The 21254-nt window shown below is 40.6% G+C and overlaps 1 protein-coding gene across 3 annotated transcripts in view; it reads left to right on the top strand.

Moving 5' to 3' along the window:
• The first annotated feature begins 5872 nt into the window (after positions 1-5872).
• Positions 5873-21254, top strand: part of LOC119476106 (serine/threonine-protein kinase PAK 3) — a 28623-nt gene continuing 13241 nt past the window's right edge. Inside the window, exons 1-2 of one of the 3 annotated variants that reach the window (XM_037749314.1) lie at positions 5873-6158; positions 21056-21249. In XM_037749314.1, the coding sequence (XP_037605242.1) occupies positions 21078-21249 (172 nt within the window). In that variant the 5' untranslated portion in view covers positions 5873-6158; positions 21056-21077. The remainder of the gene's footprint in view (positions 6159-21055; positions 21250-21254) is intronic. The other 2 variants (XM_037749317.1, XM_037749316.1) reach the window with 2 other exon arrangements.

Below are 21254 nucleotides of genomic sequence, written 5' to 3'. Positions count from 1 at the left end.
CTCAATTATATTCCTTTGGGGGGTAATCTCTGCTGTGCCAGTGCACACAAAAAGTATGAATGTAGCTGTATAGCATGGATGAGCGTGACCCATTATCTTTTACATGCCAAGTTACCAGTGGAGGGCTTACAGAAGTTAATCTGATGTGGTAAAATGAAGAGCATTTATTACACTGTCCATACCAGCCGTCTCTCTTCTGATTTATCCACTGACATCAGCACACTTAGAGCAATACTCTATAATGCTGCATATGCTTTTTGTTGGTGGAGCATTTGTGCAATATATTGTCTTTTAAACACAACATTTTGATTGTAAAAAGTACTATAAAATCATTCAGTTTAGGTTTTTGTTTATGCTGAAAAACTCAATGTAAATGTGCTTGATTTTGGGAATATTACTGCTATTTCATTGCAAATATCCTCTGTTATTTATCAATATAACTTGCACACTTCAGACGATAGACCTGCTTCATCATAGTAAACCACAGTTCAAACAAGCGTCAAGTTCATTCTTGAATTTAGCCAAAGAAACAGGAGCACTTGCGGCTTGAAACCAGCAGTAAACAACCTTGACAGTTTGCTTTCCTAAATTGCACAACCTGATGTCAGCATTGACTAAAAGAAAATTGCACAGTTGTTATCACAAGATATATTTTCAGGCAAAGGTGAGAGATTTTATCGATCCCCATAGCTGAAGTTTAGTTCAGTGGGATTCACCCTCTCACTTCATCTCCTCTCATATATCATCATTTCCTGCGAGGCTTGCGCGTCTCTCTGAAGCTTCCCTCTACCTCTGCTCCCAAGGCACATTGAGCTCTGCCATAATATGATAATCCAAACCATAATTTGATATGGTTTATACAATAGTGATTGACCAGTGCTGTGATTATTTGATTCAAGACCAAAGAACCTATCATCTCGAATTTCTTCCTTCCATTTTGCACAATGATGCATTCTTCTTGGACTGATGAGGAAGGATAATCAGGAAATACACACACACACACACACACACACACACACACAAGAAGAACAGTGATGAAATGTCACATTCATACTGCAAAATTGCAAATAAAATGTATTAGATTATAAATTATATGATGTTTCAGTTGATGGGATTTATGGCTGGCCCTGCCAGGTTGGTACTGTAAACCAGAGTTCTGTCTCAGATGAAATAGATTGAACTGGATTGCAAAGCTTCACTGCCATAAATGAGAAAACGGGTCGATCACACTACAGCAATGCATGATATTTCCTTTTCCCTAGAAGGCAAACATATTCTAAAAACCAAAGAACCAATAAAACATGCACAAATCTTTGTACATAAGTTACAAAGTAGATACAAACAAGACTAAGAGTCTCCAGCCATGCTAGCAGCTCTGTGGGGCTGTACTTATATGCAGTGGTGTTTTGTGGCACCAGACAAAAAGTCAAGGATCTAGAAGGGATTTTTTTGAGGATTTATCTTCTTGACACCAAGTAATCCATCAAATAATTGTTGAGAGATTTCAGTATAAAACAAAAATGTCAATCTCATGATGGCGCTATAGAGGAAAAGTCAGGAGGTCACCAAAGTCAGTAGGATTCATCTATGCAGGGGACCATGAATATCTGTACAAGATTTAATGACAACCCGTTCAATACTAGTCTAGACTAGACTTGATACGTATTTTCTTTACTTTCCCTTTACATAATTCTCATGTAACAATAGACACTTTGTCTGGCATTTTCTGCGAAAAATCTAGATGCCACATTGAAGAAAATATGTTTTATTAAAAAGTAAATTATTTCAATGTTGAATGAATTCATTAAATTATGGGTTGCAGTAAAATAACAAGTCTGAAACTTTAAAATTACAGGCAGGTAACGGGAAATTCAGATGCTTATAAAGAGATTATAAGACTGTTTTTTAGGAACCTACCTGATTATGTTATTAGATTATTAGTCAGGATATATGTCGGTTATACATAATAGGTTATACAGATTTCATTTTCAAAGCAATTTTCCAGACTCTGCCCACAACACTAGTAAATTCCAGATGGGGCTTATTACAAAATGTCACCACAGAGATGTGCTCTGCCTCCGAGGATATTTATAGGATTCATTATATAAACCTGATCACTCACAGCAGCCTATGGATACTAGTAAATCATGCTCCTCTTCGCTGCAGCTGCAGGTTGTCCTGTCAGCTCCTGATCTGAGCTTTCAGCGCCACGCGTTAGGAAAATGATCTGCCTTGAGTATTACTCGGCTAAGTTTATGAGTAAATGTCACATATTTAGCGTGTGGAGTGTGGAATGGAGAAAATATTGCATCAGGATTTATGCAGCTGCTGGAACTGATAGTGTTTAAGACAGAACTAGAGGGGGATACTGTGTGTTGTAGGTCTTTAATTAAAACATTTTATGCATTCTTATCTATGGTGATGTTCAATGACGGAGCAGGTATGGGTTCAGTACTTTGAAAGGACACGACAACAACACACATGGCTGTGAAAGGACACACACTGGCTGTGTTAGAAAGTGACCTTTCTAATAACTGTTGCATCCCGGTTTGTTTCTTTCAGAGTACAAAATACCTGTTCTTCTCCTTGGGCGGACTCACAGCGTTAATCCAGGTGAAACGCATAATCCTTTGTTCACTTCACCTGCTAAATCTACTTGAATCTACAAAATGAAAGGTTAGAGAGGGACTTAAGCATAATTTGGAGCCTACGTCGGTGCAGTCATTCAAGTAAGTGGTTATGTGGTTGTATGGGATTTCTTTGTTGGTTGTGGTCCAGATTCTGGCCAGTGCTCCATAAATGTTAGGGCCAATCCTATTGATTGGCCGAAGGAGGCTGACATGAAATACTCACAGCAACAGATGTGTTACAATTAGTGAACTACAGCCCTTTATATAACTCATTATACCATGACATTCACTCTGTAGTGGATGGCATAAACACAGTTGGCCAAGAGCACAAAGCTGTGGTTGCATTGGTTCAAGAAACAAAAACAAAAGAAATTCGTATATTTTAAGAATACAAAAGACTTGGATTGATCAAGCCCGGTCTAGGGCTGCACGATTATGGCCAGAATGATAATCACTTCTATTTTGATCATTATTGTTATCACGATTATTTCCCACAATTATTCATTCATTTTAGCGACAACATATTTGTATTGCACTTTCACATTAAAATAAACAGAGCACTGTTTTCACTTCCATGCTGTGCGTCCTGCTAATGTATAACTTAGGGCTGCACGATGTTGGAAAAAACTGGCATTGCAATATATTTTTTTCTGCTAAATATATTGCAATATAAAAAAATACGAAAATATTTACCCTACCCCTTACATTTTTATAGTTAAATTCTTTAATCTGGTGCACTTCTAGAGCAAAATTAGCAACATTAAGAGGCTAGATAAACAATTTCAGCCCTCAATTTAACCATAAACACATTGGTTGTATAGATAATATCTATACCCAAAAGTGAAGCCAAAACATCTTGATCACCGGCTGGTGGCTTGCTGTTAGTTTAGGAAAAGCTTGATTTGATATGCAGCAGAGTTTTCTTTGAGCAGAAAACACATTTTAAACACCAGTTTCGCAGGCGATCATGTTCAATTAATTGTGGGAAGCTAAAATCGTGATCGCGATTAATATTCGTTGTGCAGCCCTAGCCCGTCTCCTCATCTCCTCTTGTAGGGTTCTGCATGTTTCTGTGTCTGTGTGGGTTTCTCTTGAATCCAAAGGTCAGTGGACTTGGTCAACGGTGACCCTGAAATGGTCATATGTTTGAGAGTGTCCATGTGTTGGGCCTGTGATGGACAGCTGACCTGTCCACGGTATTTCCCCTCCGTCAGCCAAACGCCTGCTGGGGTATAGCCCCACCGTGACGCTGACTATTTATACATTACATTACAGTCACATGAGCGGAAGTCATGAGCATGGAAAATTAATTAAGTAGTTGTTGTTGCTGTCTTAAACTGATGGGAGTATTAGATTGTAAAAAAGTTTAAAAAAAAAAAAAAAAAAAAGAGATCTGAATAGAACTGATAACATCGAAGAGGCCAATATCATCCAAATGTTGTCATGCTTTAAAGGCTTTGTAGTGCTGTTGTCTCAGATTTAGAAGCATTTTGACACTTTTCTGTATCAACTGTGCCTCGCTGCATCTGTGTACAGTGATCCTTAGTGTCTGCTGTCAGGAGTCAGAGCAAAACCCCTTCTCTGCGTGGCACTGCTGAACTAAATTCACATTTGCATTTCTCTTCCGTGTCTGCATTGGCAGGGTTTAACCAGGTCTCGCTATTGCAACACTTGTGTGCCTACAAAGCTGGAGAAAAACTTGTAGTGTCAGAAAAGATTCAGACATTTACCATCATTTAGTGTATTCTATAATCCACATTATTTAAATTTTTTCCTGGGGTTTCTCAGAAAATATAATTGCAATTTATTTAAAAAAAAAAAAAAAATCCTTCAGATGTGAGTAAAAGATTATAAGGGACACTGTGTTCTCATTATCAGCAGGTTCTCCATCTGAGTGAACACTGTCACAGAACAGCCATATTACTCTCCGACGAGGAATCGACATTACAGGGGTTGTCAGGACAACCAGCCATGATTCACAGAGCCTCAGAGCCTCAGATAGAGGCCTCCACCTTGGGCTTGAAGCACTAGCCATGAGACTGAGCAGATGCTGTGCCAGTCAGCCAATAGCAGGTGAGATAGAGGAAAAAGATGACATCATAGGCAAATTAGGGCAAATGCAGTGAGTCTTTTGGTTGTCGTCTCCGCCTGCTCATGAACCCAGAGACACTTTTTACACTGAAAAAATAAATCTGTAGGTGTTTGATAACGTTCTTGGTTTAAATTGTTGTATCATTTCCAAATGTGCAAACCAGCCCTGATAAAAATTAAAAAAAGAAAGTGTGAAAACTGAAGAGTCCACACAAAACTGTAAATTAAGCATTTTATCAGACACTTTATTTGAGCTGCTTGTCAAGCCAGTAAAATATATCTATATCTATATCTATATAAATATAGATATAGATATAGACAGATATACAGTAGGGCAAAAATGTAGCATTACTGTAAATTAACAACATCACACCAACATAATTTTGCCAGAAATGCACATTAGTGCGGAGACCATGCATACCTTTGTTAGAAGTGACTAACACCATGATCCTATATGTCATAGTTTACCTTATAGCGATAGGAAGCCTTCTTTCATATCAATATTTATGTGATGAGCATGACTTGTCATAAACTAGTCACGTCTCTGTTTGTGGTTTGTGAAATCTTAAACATCTTAAGAAGTAGATACCAGGAGCATCTATCTGTAAAAAAAGAAAACTGTATACCTATTGCCAGAATGAACAGATGTTTATTATCTCTATTTATTTTGAGGACTAAAATCATTTCAAATGAAAGATTCCTCCTTTTTTTCACGAAATAAATGTGTATTTTTCAGTATTTTTATTTACTGCAGATACATGAAAGTTTGGGTGGTGTTTGCGATACATTTGAAAAATATAAAAGAATGCAGAGATTATTATCATATTTTATTATATTTTTACTATTTACTTACTTACATGCTGTATTCTTCTATACCTCGTGAGACTATAGAACCAGTGCATCAAACACAGCCCTTTAAAGGCATTGTCAGTTCAAATTTTGCACATAAAGAAAACAACTTCTCAAAGCCTAATCTTGATAAAGTTGCAGTTGTTGCGTCACATTTGATCAGCCTCCCTGTACTATTAAGAGATAGATCACTGCCTTGCCAAAGAGCAGCTCCTGAGCTGGATATAAAGTCCCTCCCTCTCTCCTGGTCTTCTCACTCAGCAGGTCTGTTCTGTTAAACAGAAAACCAACTCTGTCTGCCCGTTGGCTGCCTCCTCCCCCAGACCTCGCTTCCTGCATTAATATTCAGCCTCTCAGCCAATGAGCGAAGCAGGGTGGATGACATCATGGGCTAGGGAACAGTGAGCAGCCAGTGAAGCATCCAGCCTGCCGAACAAGCTTGCTTTTAGGGTCAGGAACTGGTCTGACAAGAGAATGGCAATCCTGCCTTTAAACTGTCACTAGGACTGTGCGGCTGACGATGAATCCACCAGAGCTGCGGGCTCAACGGCGAAACACTGAGCAAGAGAATGTGAAGACATATTTCAGGTAATTCCCTCTCTGTGTATGGCAATAGGGGATGTGGAAGGGGGGGGGGGGGGGTGGGGGGGGGGAGAGGTAGAGGAAGGAGGAGAGGAGAGGAGAGGAGAGGAGGGGGAGGCTGTGTATGTAGGGGTGCTTTGTAGCCTTTTTTCTTCCACTCTGCATTCTGCCCTGGTAAGAAGGCAGCTGTTTCATCAGCAGTCTGTCCGTGAGGGCGAGATGGAAATGGATGCCTGCATCAGATGGGCTGGAGATGTATTTGTATGATCATATACCCCCACCACCCCCCACCTGCATCACATCATCATCTCTGTATGCACTCCCTTGTGTCTCGCAAATAGCATCTTTATTGATGGGGAGGTGTTAGAATCAATGGAGGCGTTTGTGCAGGCCTTGTGTGTATGTATGCGTGTGTGTGTGTGTGTGTCAGTCTAGGAGAAATGCAGCAGCTGCAGTGGCAACACTGGAACAAAAAAGAAGCAATGCTATTTTGGGTCTGTAGACCCGAGGCTGACGGATGGATCAGAGCTGTATATGCTGTGGATGGTGGAGGGAGGGGGGTGATGGATGGTTATTATGCTGATGGATGCTCTTTTGTTATCTCTGCACTGCCTCACTTGTGGCCTTTCTAGGGAGGGTTTCTCAGGAAGAAATTTCCAAATATGTCTTTCAATGACCACAGAGAGAGAGAAAGAGAGAGAGAGAGAGCAGAGAGGAGATGTGCCGCTGTCTCCTGGCTTTAACATGGATGTGTGTAGCAGTTTCATGGCGGCTGTAGTGACAGGGAGATATACAACATCTGGTCACCTGACTTCATTGGGGAGCGGAGGAGTGGGGGTGGGGGCCGGTCCTGTGAAAGCTGAGCTATTCTGCCTCGGATTCTTCCACTGCCAGCGGTGGTGGTGGCGGCGGATGGATGGATGGATGGATGGATGGATGGAAAGGATACAGTAGTGAATGTGTCTCCCCATCATCACCTCTGCTCATTTAGATTGTGGTGTTACGAAGAGGGAGGTACATCTCCAAGGGAGCGCAGTCATCCTGTGAGAAGCAAGGCCTGATGGGAGACCTGTTGTCTGGCTGTCGTGTGAAGGAGGGATGTGAGGGAGTCATGTCAGTGATCGAGGGAGGTGGAGATGAGTAGAGGGGAATTGGGGGAAGGGATGCCGAAGGTGCTGCTCCCTTTCAACGTTGGCCTGTTACATTGATATAGATGTAATACATGCCCTTCCATTCAGCACTAATCTATCTGTAGAGGCACCATGACTGCACTCCTTTCACTATGTTCCCCCCCAAAGGGTTTGTATTGTGTCCACTGCTATCTTTATTTTATGGAATCATTAGTGTCCCTAACCACCACCACCACCACCACCGCCACCATGGCCCCTCTTTATATAACAATAACATAATTCGATGATCTAAACTGTCATTTCTACATGAAAATAATTGGTAATTTTGTCAGTGCGTAAAATAGTTTGTGCCAGTACAGCACATTACACAGCTCTGGGCTTGGCAGAAGACACCAGGCCTACAGTATAGTAATCTAATGCAGTGTGTCAGAGACAATCAGACAGAGATGCTGTGATATACCATTAGAGTGTTTGGTATTTATACGTCCTGCTGTTCACACTGATCTGTGAAACCGTTGCTGGGTAATTGGCTGCCGCTCCAGGTCTTAGACGCTGTGCATTATATATTCATCACACCTTTATCTACACAGGTCTGTTACAGGCACATGGACAGTTAATAGCTCTGTATATTGTATATTGTACCATCAGGTCACAGTATTCACACAGGCCTTTTTCCTTTGTGTAGGTTACAGGCACCTCATGCAATTTTTATATTTACAAAGAAAGCTCACAGGCCAGTCAAAAGGTGGTAATGTGTCAGGTCTGTCTGATATACTGTGCATTAGGGCCGTGTATTGGCAAGAATCTGACGATACGATACGTATCATGATACAGGGGTTACGGTTCAATATATCGCGATATATTGCGATACGGTAAGCAAGACGATATATTGCAATTTTTTAAATCTAATTTTAGGAAAACTGTTATAGTACAAAGAAGACACCAACATATGCATAAAATCTGTGTAAAAAAGTTGACTTTTTCATGCAATCTGAACAGTGGGATTTGCATTTACCACAGTCCCTGTAACATCCAGCATTATAGCACTACTTTGAGAGGACACATACACTGAAACGACACAAATGAAATAAAGCATTGACTGAATTAATCTTTTCATGTGAACTATTGAACTGTTTTTGAGAATCAATATCGTCTCGGAAAACAAAATATCGCGATATTCGATATTTTCTTACACCCCTGTTGTGCATATGCTGCGCTGTATTACTAAATATGAAAGTAAAACTGCACCCTGTTTATAGTGTAAACATGGATTGTGCAGGCAAAGCTTATTGTGGTTTGGCTTTCTATGCAAATGTTTTCACAACTGAGCCTTGTCATGATCAACTTGCAAAACCAAAACAACCATTTTTATTAATCATATCATTTCTGTGAACACCTATATATGGAATAACCTCTCAAGGTTGAAGGGAAGGAAACATGGAGAGAAAAACATCTATAAATCCACATTTAGATGGTTATTTACAGTATTTTTGTCCACTGTAATAAATGATGGTATAGCTTTTCCTGGTTAACAAAATAAATGTTTAATTCTACCTTGATTTGTCAGGCTTGTTATCTCTTAGCAATTTGGATAAATGTACCAATAGATGTTTCATTTTCCTTTGTTTTATTGATGTTTTTAATATGATCGTCTGTTCAGACCTGTGTGACCAAAATGAAATCTGCCACCATATATAAGCATAAATTGTCCAGCACCTTTCTTTAACATAATCATAGACAGCACATGATACAATCAGAGCTTTATTGTACACTGAAGCAATGTGAAACATTTCTTTTTTTTCAGTACATCTGCCTGTATGTCTCCATGGCTATTACTGTGTGCAGTTCTGGGCTTCCCCTTGTTTTCCACTGGCCGGTGTAACCCAACACACACAGCTTCTCTTACCTCACCTCAGCTAACAAAAGCAGTAGACACAGAACCTCATCTTGGCTTGTAGCCGGCTAACTGGGCTGCCTGAAATATGATAGTGGGACACACAACACATACAAGTATGCTTCCATCTGTTGAGGACTTAGTCTGGATGAGTTATGCTGCTATTGTTCGGTGCAGTTAGCCTTTAGGACGCTTGTTGACGGTTTATCAATGTGTAGTGGCCTCATGTGGGGTGTTTGTGTGTGTGTTTAAGGGCATATATCTGTCTAAAGCAGAGCAGTAGTCCTGTGGTAGGTGTGTCAGAGCTACAGTCTGTGTGTTGTGGATTAACATGTAGGATTGGAAGCCATCTGGCCATTTTGTCTCAGAACGGGGAGGGGGAGTAAGCGAGAGAGATGGATGGAGAGAGACAGAGGAAACACTCACACACTGACACATTGACACAGCTCCCTTCGTAATCTCCCTACTTGATGTCTGTTGCTACTTAGAAGAGGGTTGTCTGTGTGTTTGTATGTGTGTTTATGTGTCTCTCTGTGCACTTTGCGACAAAGAGAGTCCCTCTGTGACTTTTTCTGACGTATCAAACACAAATCATAAATGTGGCTTCAAGATAGTCAGAGAGATGTCTTGGGTGGATTCAAAGATTCTGGAGAGTAAGAGGTGTTAAAAGCCTTTACAGTATGAGATGATGCAATGCGTGAAGACGTTCCAGATGGATAGAGACTGCAGAGAAGAAAAAGATGAAGAATTGTTGCAGAGGAGGAAACAGGTTCAGGGGGTTTAAGAGATTAACAAGTTTCACTGCTGGGTCAAGAGTTTGTAGAGAGTTTGCAGAAGGGTGCTAGAGAGAGAAAAAAGACTGCAGATAACCTCAGATGTGGTTCAAAAAGTGACGGATTTGCTCTGATTGTTATAAACTCACATTTCAGCCCTCATTCTGTTTTGTATGCACAGAGGTGAGACCTTTACATATGCTCCAGCTATAATATCTATATTAGACGGTTAGGGAGACTTTCATTTCAACTGGCACAGGCACAGTTTTGGTGCCAAATGATAGGAAAGCTGTAGTCATGACCACATGATCTAAGATTTGTAACTCCAGGTAGAAGGAAATTACTCATCTGTCACAAACAAATAACACCTTTAGAGCTCAAGCTCATCCGGAGCGGTGCTGCTGTCCAAATAAACTACGACGAACTCAGTTTCTTTTCTTGGCTGCACGGAGGTGCAACTACTGTGTGTGGCACTGCCTCTCAGTTGATTCATTTGTTGACACAAATATTACAGTAGTCCCATGGCAATGTTTGTCTATGCAAAATCATAATGCAGCTACATGGGTTTGGCAGGGGAGACATTATCAAAATGAAATAGTTATGACACAACAGTAAGATATTATGTGCAGTATAGTTGTAAAACATGATACACAGCCACACAGAAGGATATTACACTTAATCTCAAAAACTATATATTAAGTGACTGGCATACATTGCTGGGAAAAATACCGTAGAGAATGACAGCATGTACATATGAACGGGTGCATTTTAACCCTTTCAACTGGACTCAGAGCAGGTGCACCAGCTGGCATTGCAGGAGGGAATCCACTCCCCTCTCTGCCTCCAGCTGGCACTCAAACATGCCCCCCCCCCATGCCACACTAATGCACAAAAAAACAACAACATACACACACACTTTGGAACCTTAAAGCGGAAAATACGAGATGAGCATTCTTACCTGTTCTTGGTGCTCACATCTTTGTTAGGCACAAACTTACTGTAACTCAAACCACATCTTTTGTAAGAAGTAAGAAGAGTGACTAGTTACAGTAAAAGAGCAAAGATAGTCGCTGTTCGTACAAGTACAAGTTCAAGGTAAGACGTGAAACAAAAAATTCTACAGTGTAATATTTGAAACTTAGAGATGCTCACATTTCTGTCCGAGAATGTGTCAGTGTGAAGGACAGGGAGCCGTTGGTGGCTCTTACTTGTCATTTTGATATGTTGTATGGCTCGTTACTTACAGCGTATTCATTCCATTCATGTATTCATGGTTTACAGCCATCAACATGGGGCGTGGGTTACTTAGAATTTCAAAATTGTATGAAGTATTCAAGGTTTTGGGCATCCCCAATGTTCCCAATGTGACCTAGTGGTCCAAGATGCATGATTTATAACTGCAATGTCTTCTGTTTGATTCTCCCGCTGTTTCCTGAACTGTAAGTCTCCACGACCAACTTTCAAATGAAGGAAAGATGCCATAAAGAGGTATTCAAGCTGTTTGAGGTGCTGACATAAAGTTACTGGAAGCCAACAGCAACCATAAAAAACATCTGCATCCATTTGTATTGTGGACCTGACTTCATTATTACATCTCTGAAATCTTGAATGTAAGGTTAAGAGTAGAACATGAACGCAAAAAGACTTCATATTACTATCAAATGTGATTGAAAATAATGCATTCTGTCAAGTGAGATAGTGTTCATTCTGTCAGGGAAAAGGTATCATAATGTACTCATATGATAAATTGGCTCCGTCTATCAGAATAAACTAACAGTTATAGAAATGTGTTTTGAATAAAAGTAGGCCTTTCTGCCAGGAAGGAATAATCTCTCAAAACAGACAACCAGTAGTGTAAATAAGGTGGCTAATTCTGTCACGTTTTTAATAGCTTTTGTCTACTTGACAGAATGAGCCACCATGTTTTTAAGCACATTTATACTACTGCTAGTCCGTTTTCACGGACGTTTTCCACCTGGCAGAGTAAAGTGTCTCTCTTTAAAGCACTTTTATTCTATCGGTAACTCATCCGGAGAGAGCAGCTCAAACTGTCAGAACACGGTGCACTGCAGGTTCGTCAGCTGTGACTGTTCAACGGTTTTATTTCATGCTTTTTAATTTGATGTTGTTTACATTCTGCTGCTGGCATGTCACTATCAAAAAAGAAGTGCGCACACAGCTAATTAAATTACCTCAGAAAACACCTAGCAAAATGATTACTTTGAGATGCAAAAGTCGGTTGAAAATGAGAAAACTAGCATGACAGGTTTAAGACATGTAGTGTAAGTGTGTGTGTCTGTTCAGCCTAACTAAATATTAAATGACAGCGAGCCCTCCAGCCTCCCCAGCGGTGGAGGTACTGTAGGGAGAGGACGATGCCTGGTAAAATGAGAGTCATGGTGGATCGTAGGCTGTGGTGAATAAATAGATCTTGAGTGTAGACTAACCTGTTTTTCACTGCTTTGTTTTGAATATTAAAATGTTACTCCACAACTTGTGAGCACAGGGTTAGTTATAGTAAGTAAGTCAGATATAGTGTCAATATTTAGAATTTTGATTGCTGGAAAAACGACATCTCAACTCAAACTGCACATGAGATATGTGGTGGATTTAGTTCTGTGGAGTTCAATTTGTCTTTCATTGTTATATCCACTACAGAAAAATCAAGTTTTGTGACTGCTGTATGACCCATTTTCATTGCTGTGCAATGTTTGTGACATTTGTATGGAAACAGAACATTAATATATAATATAAATATAGTGAAAAAATCCACCAGTATGCATACGCTATAATAACACTGGGTGTTTTCTACACAATCCATTCATAAAAATGCCACGATGAATTGAAACAAGATGAGACATCTGGCTGGTGGCTAATAATAGACCACTGGTTAGAGATGTTTACGCACTGTGGAGTGTTCTGTCTTAGTAAAAATAACCTTGATAGGATGTGAATCGACAGTGTTTCAGATCTGTGAGGGATGCAGTGTGGGAGGTCAGTGTGAATGGACTATTGCATCCATTTAGGTTTGCTTTTAATATTGTGTAATCACGCTCTAGTTAGCGTATTATGAACGGGTACAAGCCTTTTATAGAAACATGATTAAAAGATGTTCAACATTTCCGCGGCTTTCTCCCAAGGCCGGTGTATCAGCTAAAAATAGAAGTCGGAAGAAAAAGTTTGATTTTGAGTAATGAAACACATGATTCTGCTGCTGTGACGCAACTGTCAAACAATTTCCCGCTTTATGAAAGGTGACAACAACTGAATCAATATTTATGAATATGTAACGAAGCTTTTATCAAGCTCTTGCTCAAGCATCATTAATATGTTAGTGAGTTCATATTTATTGTTACCCAGTATATAGATGTTTTTTGCCTCTCAAATATTGCTGCAAAATTTTTTCCACAAACTGAAATATGAGACAGGAACTTCTAGTGAACTCAACAAGATTTATGCTCCGTTGTCGAGTTGAGAATAAACTCACACAACCCCGTCTCACCTGGTGTACGCAAACTGATGAGATTGCTGTGACTTGTCCCTTTCCTGAACCAAACCTTGGCAGCTGTATGCAAAGTAAAGAGTTTTTGCAGGAGGGGGACCGAACCAGAGAGGTGGAGCCTCGTCAGACAAAAGCTGATGTGTCAAACATTTTTATATCACAGTGAGCAAGTCGCAGACATCAAAACAGTGGCCAGCTGTATTTAGATGATTTGGAAATTCCAGGTTCAACGTGTGTGTCGGCTTCACAATGTCACATTTCAGCTCTTTTAGTCATTAATCTAACAGCTTTATACGTGCAAACATGTTGCGGATTAAACAAACAAGATGTAACATGTTAATCAGCGATCTTTAGAGGTGCTGGTAGGAGGATTTAGATACCTTTAGGTAGAGCCATGCTAGCTGTTTCCCTCTGTTTCCAGTCTTTGTGCTAAGCTAAGCTAACATTTACCATACTGATATGAGAGTGGTATCAATGTTCTCATCTAACTCTCCCCAGACAACAATGTTGATGTTGGGCGATTCTGCAAAAGTCTGGATTACGTTCATCAATTCCAGATCCGTGACTGAATGCACAATCTGGTACACGCCCATGTGACCACATGTCCCAGGGAGACTGGACTCAACTTGTAGAAATCTTCAGGAAAAAGATCTATTTAATAACTTAAAGGTCCCATATTATATAAAAGTGAGTATTTCATGTTTTTTTTATGATAAAGCAGGCTTAAGTCCTATATAAATACTGTGAAAGTATCGAAACACTCAATCCACAGGGAAATACACACAGCCCGTATTCAGAAACTCTGCATTTGAAACAAGCCGTCAGGATTTCTGCCCATTCGTGATGTCACGAATATACAATATTTAGACCATTACACGGTTTTAAACGTAAACATTCTAAATGTGTCTCAGTTTATTCCTGGTTGCAGTGTGTATGTGAATGTCATCAGCTGACAGGAAGTACACATGGACCCAAGCTGTTGCCTAGCAATGCAATTCTGTTGCAATTCCGTCAAAATGCGCTAAAACGGAGCGTTTCAGCCAGAGGGTAAATACAGGCATATTCAGGCTAACAGTATGAGGAAAATAAAGGGATTTTTGAACATTACAGCATGTAAACATGTTCTAGTAGAAACACAAAATACAAGTATGAACCTGAAAATGAGCATAATATCGGACCTTTAACAGCCATGAGGTGTCAAGGCTCAGTCACATAACATTATGTTCCCAAGTCAAACAAAATATGTTAAATTTTTCTATGAACTAAAAATGAATCAACTAAAATTAGATTAGATGATTTCCTCGTTGACCACATGAGGTTTTGATCTTGTGACCATTTCCCCTTTCAAAGACCGTCCTTTTTGACAGAACTGAACTATAACACCCGAAATCCTCCTCCCCCAACCTTCATATGAAATTAAAGGGGGTTAGCATCTGCACTGTGACTTTGTGTGTTTGATTTTGACCTTGAGAGGCCGACCATGTGAGAGAGGAACGTTAACATGTTGACATCTGTGTGTCGTCGGCCTCCGGTGCTCTAATGTCTGGGTGAAGTGTCTGAGAATGTCAAGTGAACTGGCCTTGTCTTTCTCTGCTCTTGTTAACAGTATAATGGGCCAACTTTTCCAAACCAGTAAAAGTATATGGACAGCACAGAGATAAAGGAGATAACAATGATATTGCAGCTCTGGAGTGTTCCCCCCCTCTTCCTCCTTATCCTTTGAATGTCCTCTAGCTGTCCGTCCCATCCAAGTAATCAGCATCCTTCAAAGAAGCACAGCCAAAGCTAAAGCCAAGTCAAACAGAGAGCCGTGTCCTAATCAGGGGCATGAAGAGCCGGGCTTATGGAGCCCTCCCCCCACAGCGGGGCCATTACTGGGCCGCTACGGGCTCAAGATTAGAGCCTCTTCCTGTGTTAGCCATTCAAATTCTGCATTAATGTTTGAAAGAGCAGAGAAAATGCCTGCTCTTCATGGATAGATTAATATTTTATGGAAGAGAAATGTGAAAACATCCTTGGTACTATTTAAGTTGAGCCGGTGTGTCTCTGTGTGTTTTTTTAGACAATTGTGCATTCATACTGTATATCGCTGTCAAAACGTCACATCCTACCGGAGCAAGCCAAGCAGAATGAGGTTGTAATTTCTGATAAATTAGCATATCGTGGATCAGTGTTACAGCTGCGTTTGTGACAGAGATTGGTCGCTTAGTGATGTTTTTTTTTTTCCTTGTGTGCTGAAATAGCCTCAGAGTTGATTTATAATGTCGAGAGACTGGCCTATGTGTGTTTCAGAAATAGGAGCTGCTTGTCTCAGGGACAGTGCACTCACTGACTGCTTGCCTGTCAGTCTGCACAGTAAATAGGTCAGTGTTTTATGTGAGTGAAGAATCAAGTAATGTCTGTGCCTCCATGAATCTGCCATCTTTAGCTGTGTGACTGCTCAGCAGATCGAACTGCTGCTGCTGCATGTGATTAACCAAATAGCCTCACAGCAGCAGTGGCGACCGCCTTTTGTAACATATAAAATCATTGGGTTTCCTGTGGTTTCCTGCTGTATTCTGCAGCTGTCTGATAAAGAAATGACCACAGTCAGACACTGAAGAGTTTTTCCAGCTACATAATTCATCCACACTGGCAGTTGTTGACCAAAATTATCATATTTATGAGCATGCGCTTTACCTTCACTGAAGTGTATTCTGCGTCCCAAGGAGGACATGAGTATCGAGGAAGCAAAGGCGCACAGTATGATTCACCCAATAAGCCTCAAGGAAATATCAATTTTATGTTTAAATGGTTCAGAACCTCCTGTCACCTCGTCATTATTTGATGTTGCAGATAGTGTATTTGCTGACCAGATAGTGACCTGATTGATCTCAGTTGCTGTTGTCAGGTCTTGCTTGTGCCAAGGGATGTACCGATCCGACTATTTCTTTCCCAATAACAATAGCGGTACCTGGTAGGGATGTGACGGTGAGGACATTTTCTCACTGGTTGATAAACTTGTGACAACACCGGTGATACCGATTACACCGGCTATTTTACAAGAAAAGATGACGCCAATATGTGTAGCGCGTTTACTTTGATCTTTATTGTCGGGTGGCTGTGTGTCTGGCCACTCCGGTCTGACCTTTGCTGCGGGGCCGGAGGGGTCTACCTGACGCCGTTGCGCCGTGCACACCAGCTGTGACCACTCTGTCCTCCTCGCGGCGATTACCTCATTAACTTTACGGTTCCCTTATAGCATTGGGTTTAAATCTGTAATATTGCCAAATAGGCGCGTTTGCTTTTCGCTTCGACACCAAATCCTCCGCCATCTCTCGGTCTGTCAACTCTCTCTTTCGTCCCGTCAAAAAAGGCCCCTGCTACTCAGAGCGGAGACTCTGTATGGAGCAGATGCATTCACTTTCAGTTTGTAGCATCCAACTATGTACTGATAATAAGCCGCTGATATGCCAAAATTAACTAAATGGGTTTTATTTCTGTAAAAAAAAGCAAAACGGCGGTGGGTACATAATGTAATCGGTGTTGTCCCGACCACCGTTTAACACCGGTTAACACCGACTACCGCGACAAGCCTAGTACAGGTCTTTGGTTATTGGCTGATACCGAGTACCGCGCCTCACTGTGTGGAAGTGACTGGGATCATTCTTTTATGTGTAAGGCAACATCAGGCTTGACTTAAACATTGCTTTCCTGACCAATAAATACATAGATGTGAATGTAAATTTATTTAATTGTTCTTTGTAATTAAAATAATAAATTGTACACCAGCAACTTAAGAAATCTTCAAAATTAGCAAGCGTTACAAGTGTAAAACTTTTTAAGCTTTCGGTATCGGTGCATCCCTACTTGTGCCAAGTGCTCATGTTAGTGAATCCACATCTGTGTGTGAATAAAAGCTGTATGACACACTGCAGCTGGCAAGAAATGTGTTGAAAAGATTACGTATGTTAATGGATTAACAGAGGCATCAGTCACAGCTGCATTAGTCTGAACAAGGCAGAACCACTTGTGTGTGTCTTTGTAATGGAAAACAACTACAGGCAAGGTGGATACATGTGAGGGATTATGCTGACGTAGCTGAAACAGTTACAGTAATTGTGTACAGTATTTCCTCACATTGCCCTAGTGGTAAAATAATATATAATAACATATAGTATTTTGCCCTGTAGCCAATTGTCCCGACGACACTTTCACTTTAACGTTGGGCTCATGTGGCTTCCATGACATACAACCATGTCTTCTTTATTGTCTTCTTTGTTATGATAGCCAACTCCCTGTTGCTCCCCGTCGACATTGTGACATTACTTAGTAAACAGCAGAATTTAGCCGGGTTTTGTTGTTAGTGACACGCCTATAATCTCCAACCTGAGAGAACCTGTTTGCTGCTGTTGTTGTTTGGACTCTCACCTGGAACTCACCCAACACGCTAGAAACTGTCAGCAGCGTCACCCCCACCACCAGATCTTATCTCACAAGATCCTGGAAATACACCAGGAAAATATTCTTAAAAATCTACTAGCGGATTAAGATCATAAAGTGTTTCTCTGTAGCTGTCAGGTTGTTTAGAAATAGCGTGTGCCCTCCAGCTAAGACGAATCAACATTTTATTAGTGGAGTTAACCACAATCTGTCAGGAGTGAGTCTTCTTGGGAAGTGGTAGTTGACAGTTGATACCACCCTGTCACTGATTCAGTGTATATTTGTTGCATGAAAATTCATCTACAGCAAGCTCTGATGTATGGGCCGCCACCTACCAAATAATTTCCTGCAGTGATCATAGAACAGTTTGTCCGATTGAAATGATCACAATGCAGTTTCTGTGTTACATCCTCTTGCCAAGTGAAAGTAAATTGTTATTCTCAGCACACCACCAGCAGAGGGGAACAAAAAACACTGTCCAGTTTATTAGGAAACATCAAGATTGTGTTGGTATTCTCTTATCTCAGACCAATATTTGATCTTTTCACATGATTAAGTATTGGCAGATATTGTGTAGTCTAGTTTATATGAATAAAACATGAGAATCAGTCTAATTACACATGGATGGTTAATGTTATCCAAGGGAAAAATAACTGTTGGATTAGATGAGAAACTCTTATGGAGATAAGACTGAAATATGCTGACTTAATCTAGCTCTGTGTGTACATAAATCTGTAGTAATTAAATGTCTATCAGGTAATAATTAGTTATTAGTATTCTGTCCAAACAGGAAATGACACATTACTGACAAATATGTTTCATAAGACAAGAATTATGTAATAATGATGTTACTGTCGACATATCTGATTAAATCATGGCCTGTTATCAATATATATTACATTTTTCCACTAATCTAATTCCTTCATTCAAAACCAGTTCTTTTGGGGGAATTAACAAAGTGTAACCAACCATATTTTGCATTGGGCTAGAAGATGGTTACATAAAATTGTAAAGGCCACTGTGAAGGCACACACGTGTAATTTGTCAGAGGCAGTGAGCCCTGTGTTAAGAGCCGAGGAGTGGTCTTTGTTTGCTAATGTAGGTCTCCACTAAGGGGGCGGCCTGGATGGCCCGCTTTCTGGGACGGTGGCGCTGCACATCACATGATGGGCTTGGCCTCGGGGTGAGGCAGTGAAGGAGTTTAAGATGGTAGTGGGATGGGGAGATGGGAGATGAGGGGGATGAGTGATGGGAACGTTTACTCTTGCCAGTTTCTCTTAGAATCAACTCCTGTTTTTCACAGATGAACAGACCCCGCTGGACATCAGACTCCACCTCGCTACCAAATAACCTCAATTCAACATCACAATGAGAATTTCAGGAGTTGTGTCCTCTTCTAAATCTAAATAATATCTAAATCTGTTGTGCAAAGTATCAGATGTGTTAACAGAGAATATTTCAGACCTGCAGCCGGTGTCTCTCTAACAGGATTCCTCATGTTACAATGCTAAAATAGGCCAAGGCTCTAAAAATGCAATACTCTGAAACCGTAACTAGGAGACTTCTGCAAGCGTTAGATCTGTCTGAATGCAGCTAACAGGTCTTGATACGGCTTTGACACATTTATATTACCCCAGTTCTGCTGCTTCACAAACCAGAGACAAGAAATTCACCTCAGCCTCTATACAACTCCTAACACTGTCCTAACGAGAGCCCACATTTATCAGTACTCTGTGTACAAAATTAATTAATGTTTATGAAATAGAAGACCACTGAGTCACATGTCAAAATTTGTGAGACTGCCGCAACGCAGAAAGAATTGATTAAATAAACTCAATTTAGATTTTTAAAAAATCACTGGTCCCAGCTTTTTTAAATATGGATTTTAGCTGCTTTTCTCTGTATTACATCATTATAGATTTAATACCTTTGAGTTTGTCACAGTTGGTAATAATGGTGCCTTCAAATGGGGTCATATTTACCGTGTTCACGAAAAGAGTTCATATGAACGTCCCCCTCTTGTGGTATTCACGACCTCGTAAGTTTCTGAAAGCTCAGAGTTCACGAGTTGTGACGTGTTTGTTGACGTTGTCAGAAATGGCGGAGGCCATGGGAGTTACTTTTTCAATGCATATTAACTGAATATATTGTAATTTTAGTGGTATATTGTTTTTCTTTGTAATTTTTTAATAGGTCATAGGACAAAGCTGACAACCATGGGGGATCGTGCCCCCTCGTCGCTGGGGCCACATCTGTTGAACCAGTCCCCAGGCACAATTAGGGCCTCAGACTCACTTGCTGTTTTTAAATCTAATCTTAAAACTCACCTGTTCCTTTTAGCTTTACCCTAGGGTTTTATAATTACTATGATTTTATAGCATTTCTAGTTTCTTTTAACTTATGTCAGGAAGTAATTTGTCTATAATTTTATTTGTCCTATTTTTACGCTTTTAATCGCATGTTTCTTGTGTAAATTGTCTTAACGTTGTGACTGTTTTGCCCTTCCCCATGTTGATATTCCCAACGGCCTCATCTTTTTCCTCTGTCATTATACCTTTGCATATCCTGCATTATGTTACCCACTTGCTAGCTTGCTAAATTGTCAGCCTCTGTGACTTCTAGACGCCGACAGTAACGTTAATGTTGCCGTTGCTTAGCAGCGGTGTTCTTCACGACTTAACAACTTGGAACGGCAAGCATATCGTGTACACGACTTCCCATGTTGTGAACACGAGCTCACGAATTTCATTTGAAGGCACCAATAGAAAACAGTAACTGGACCCAAATACAGACAGTAGAGGAGGCAGCAGAATGATTTCAGTGATTTATTAAAGAGAAGACTTACCGAGTCCAAATGAAGCAGTAGGTCCGGCTGGCAGGTAACAGTAAAAGCCGAGGAAACAAGGAAAATACCAGTAACTCACTGAGAAAACTTGACATTAGGATAAACTCTTGGCAAACCACTACAGAAGGAAAAAGACAGGAGGCACAAATGTAATAAGACAAACTGGCAAAGAACAAAGAACTGGGTATATGTACAGTAGTGAATGACTGATTGGGGCAAAAAAAAGCAATCTTAAAATGTTACATCGCTCCGATTCCGATGGCCAATTCACGCGTCCCTACTGATCTATACCAAGATATTTTAACTCTGTACTCCTCTCTCTTTCTCTCTCTCATAGGACATTGTGAGTGCTACTAAAGATGTCTGATAGTGTTGATATTGAAGAGAAACCACCAGCCCCCCCCTTGAGAATGAACAGTAGTTCCCGAGACTCTTCATCGCTGAATCACGCCTCTAAACCGCTTCCAATGGCTCCTGAAGAGAAAAACAAGAAAGTCCGCCTGCGCTCCATCTTCCCCGGGGGAGACAAGAGTGAG

This window comes from Sebastes umbrosus, chromosome 17 (genome assembly GCF_015220745.1).
Source record: "Sebastes umbrosus isolate fSebUmb1 chromosome 17, fSebUmb1.pri, whole genome shotgun sequence".
NCBI lineage: Eukaryota > Metazoa > Chordata > Actinopteri > Perciformes > Sebastidae > Sebastes > Sebastes umbrosus.
Note: the sequence above shows the minus strand (reverse complement) of the source record. Positions and strands in the feature narration are given on the sequence as shown.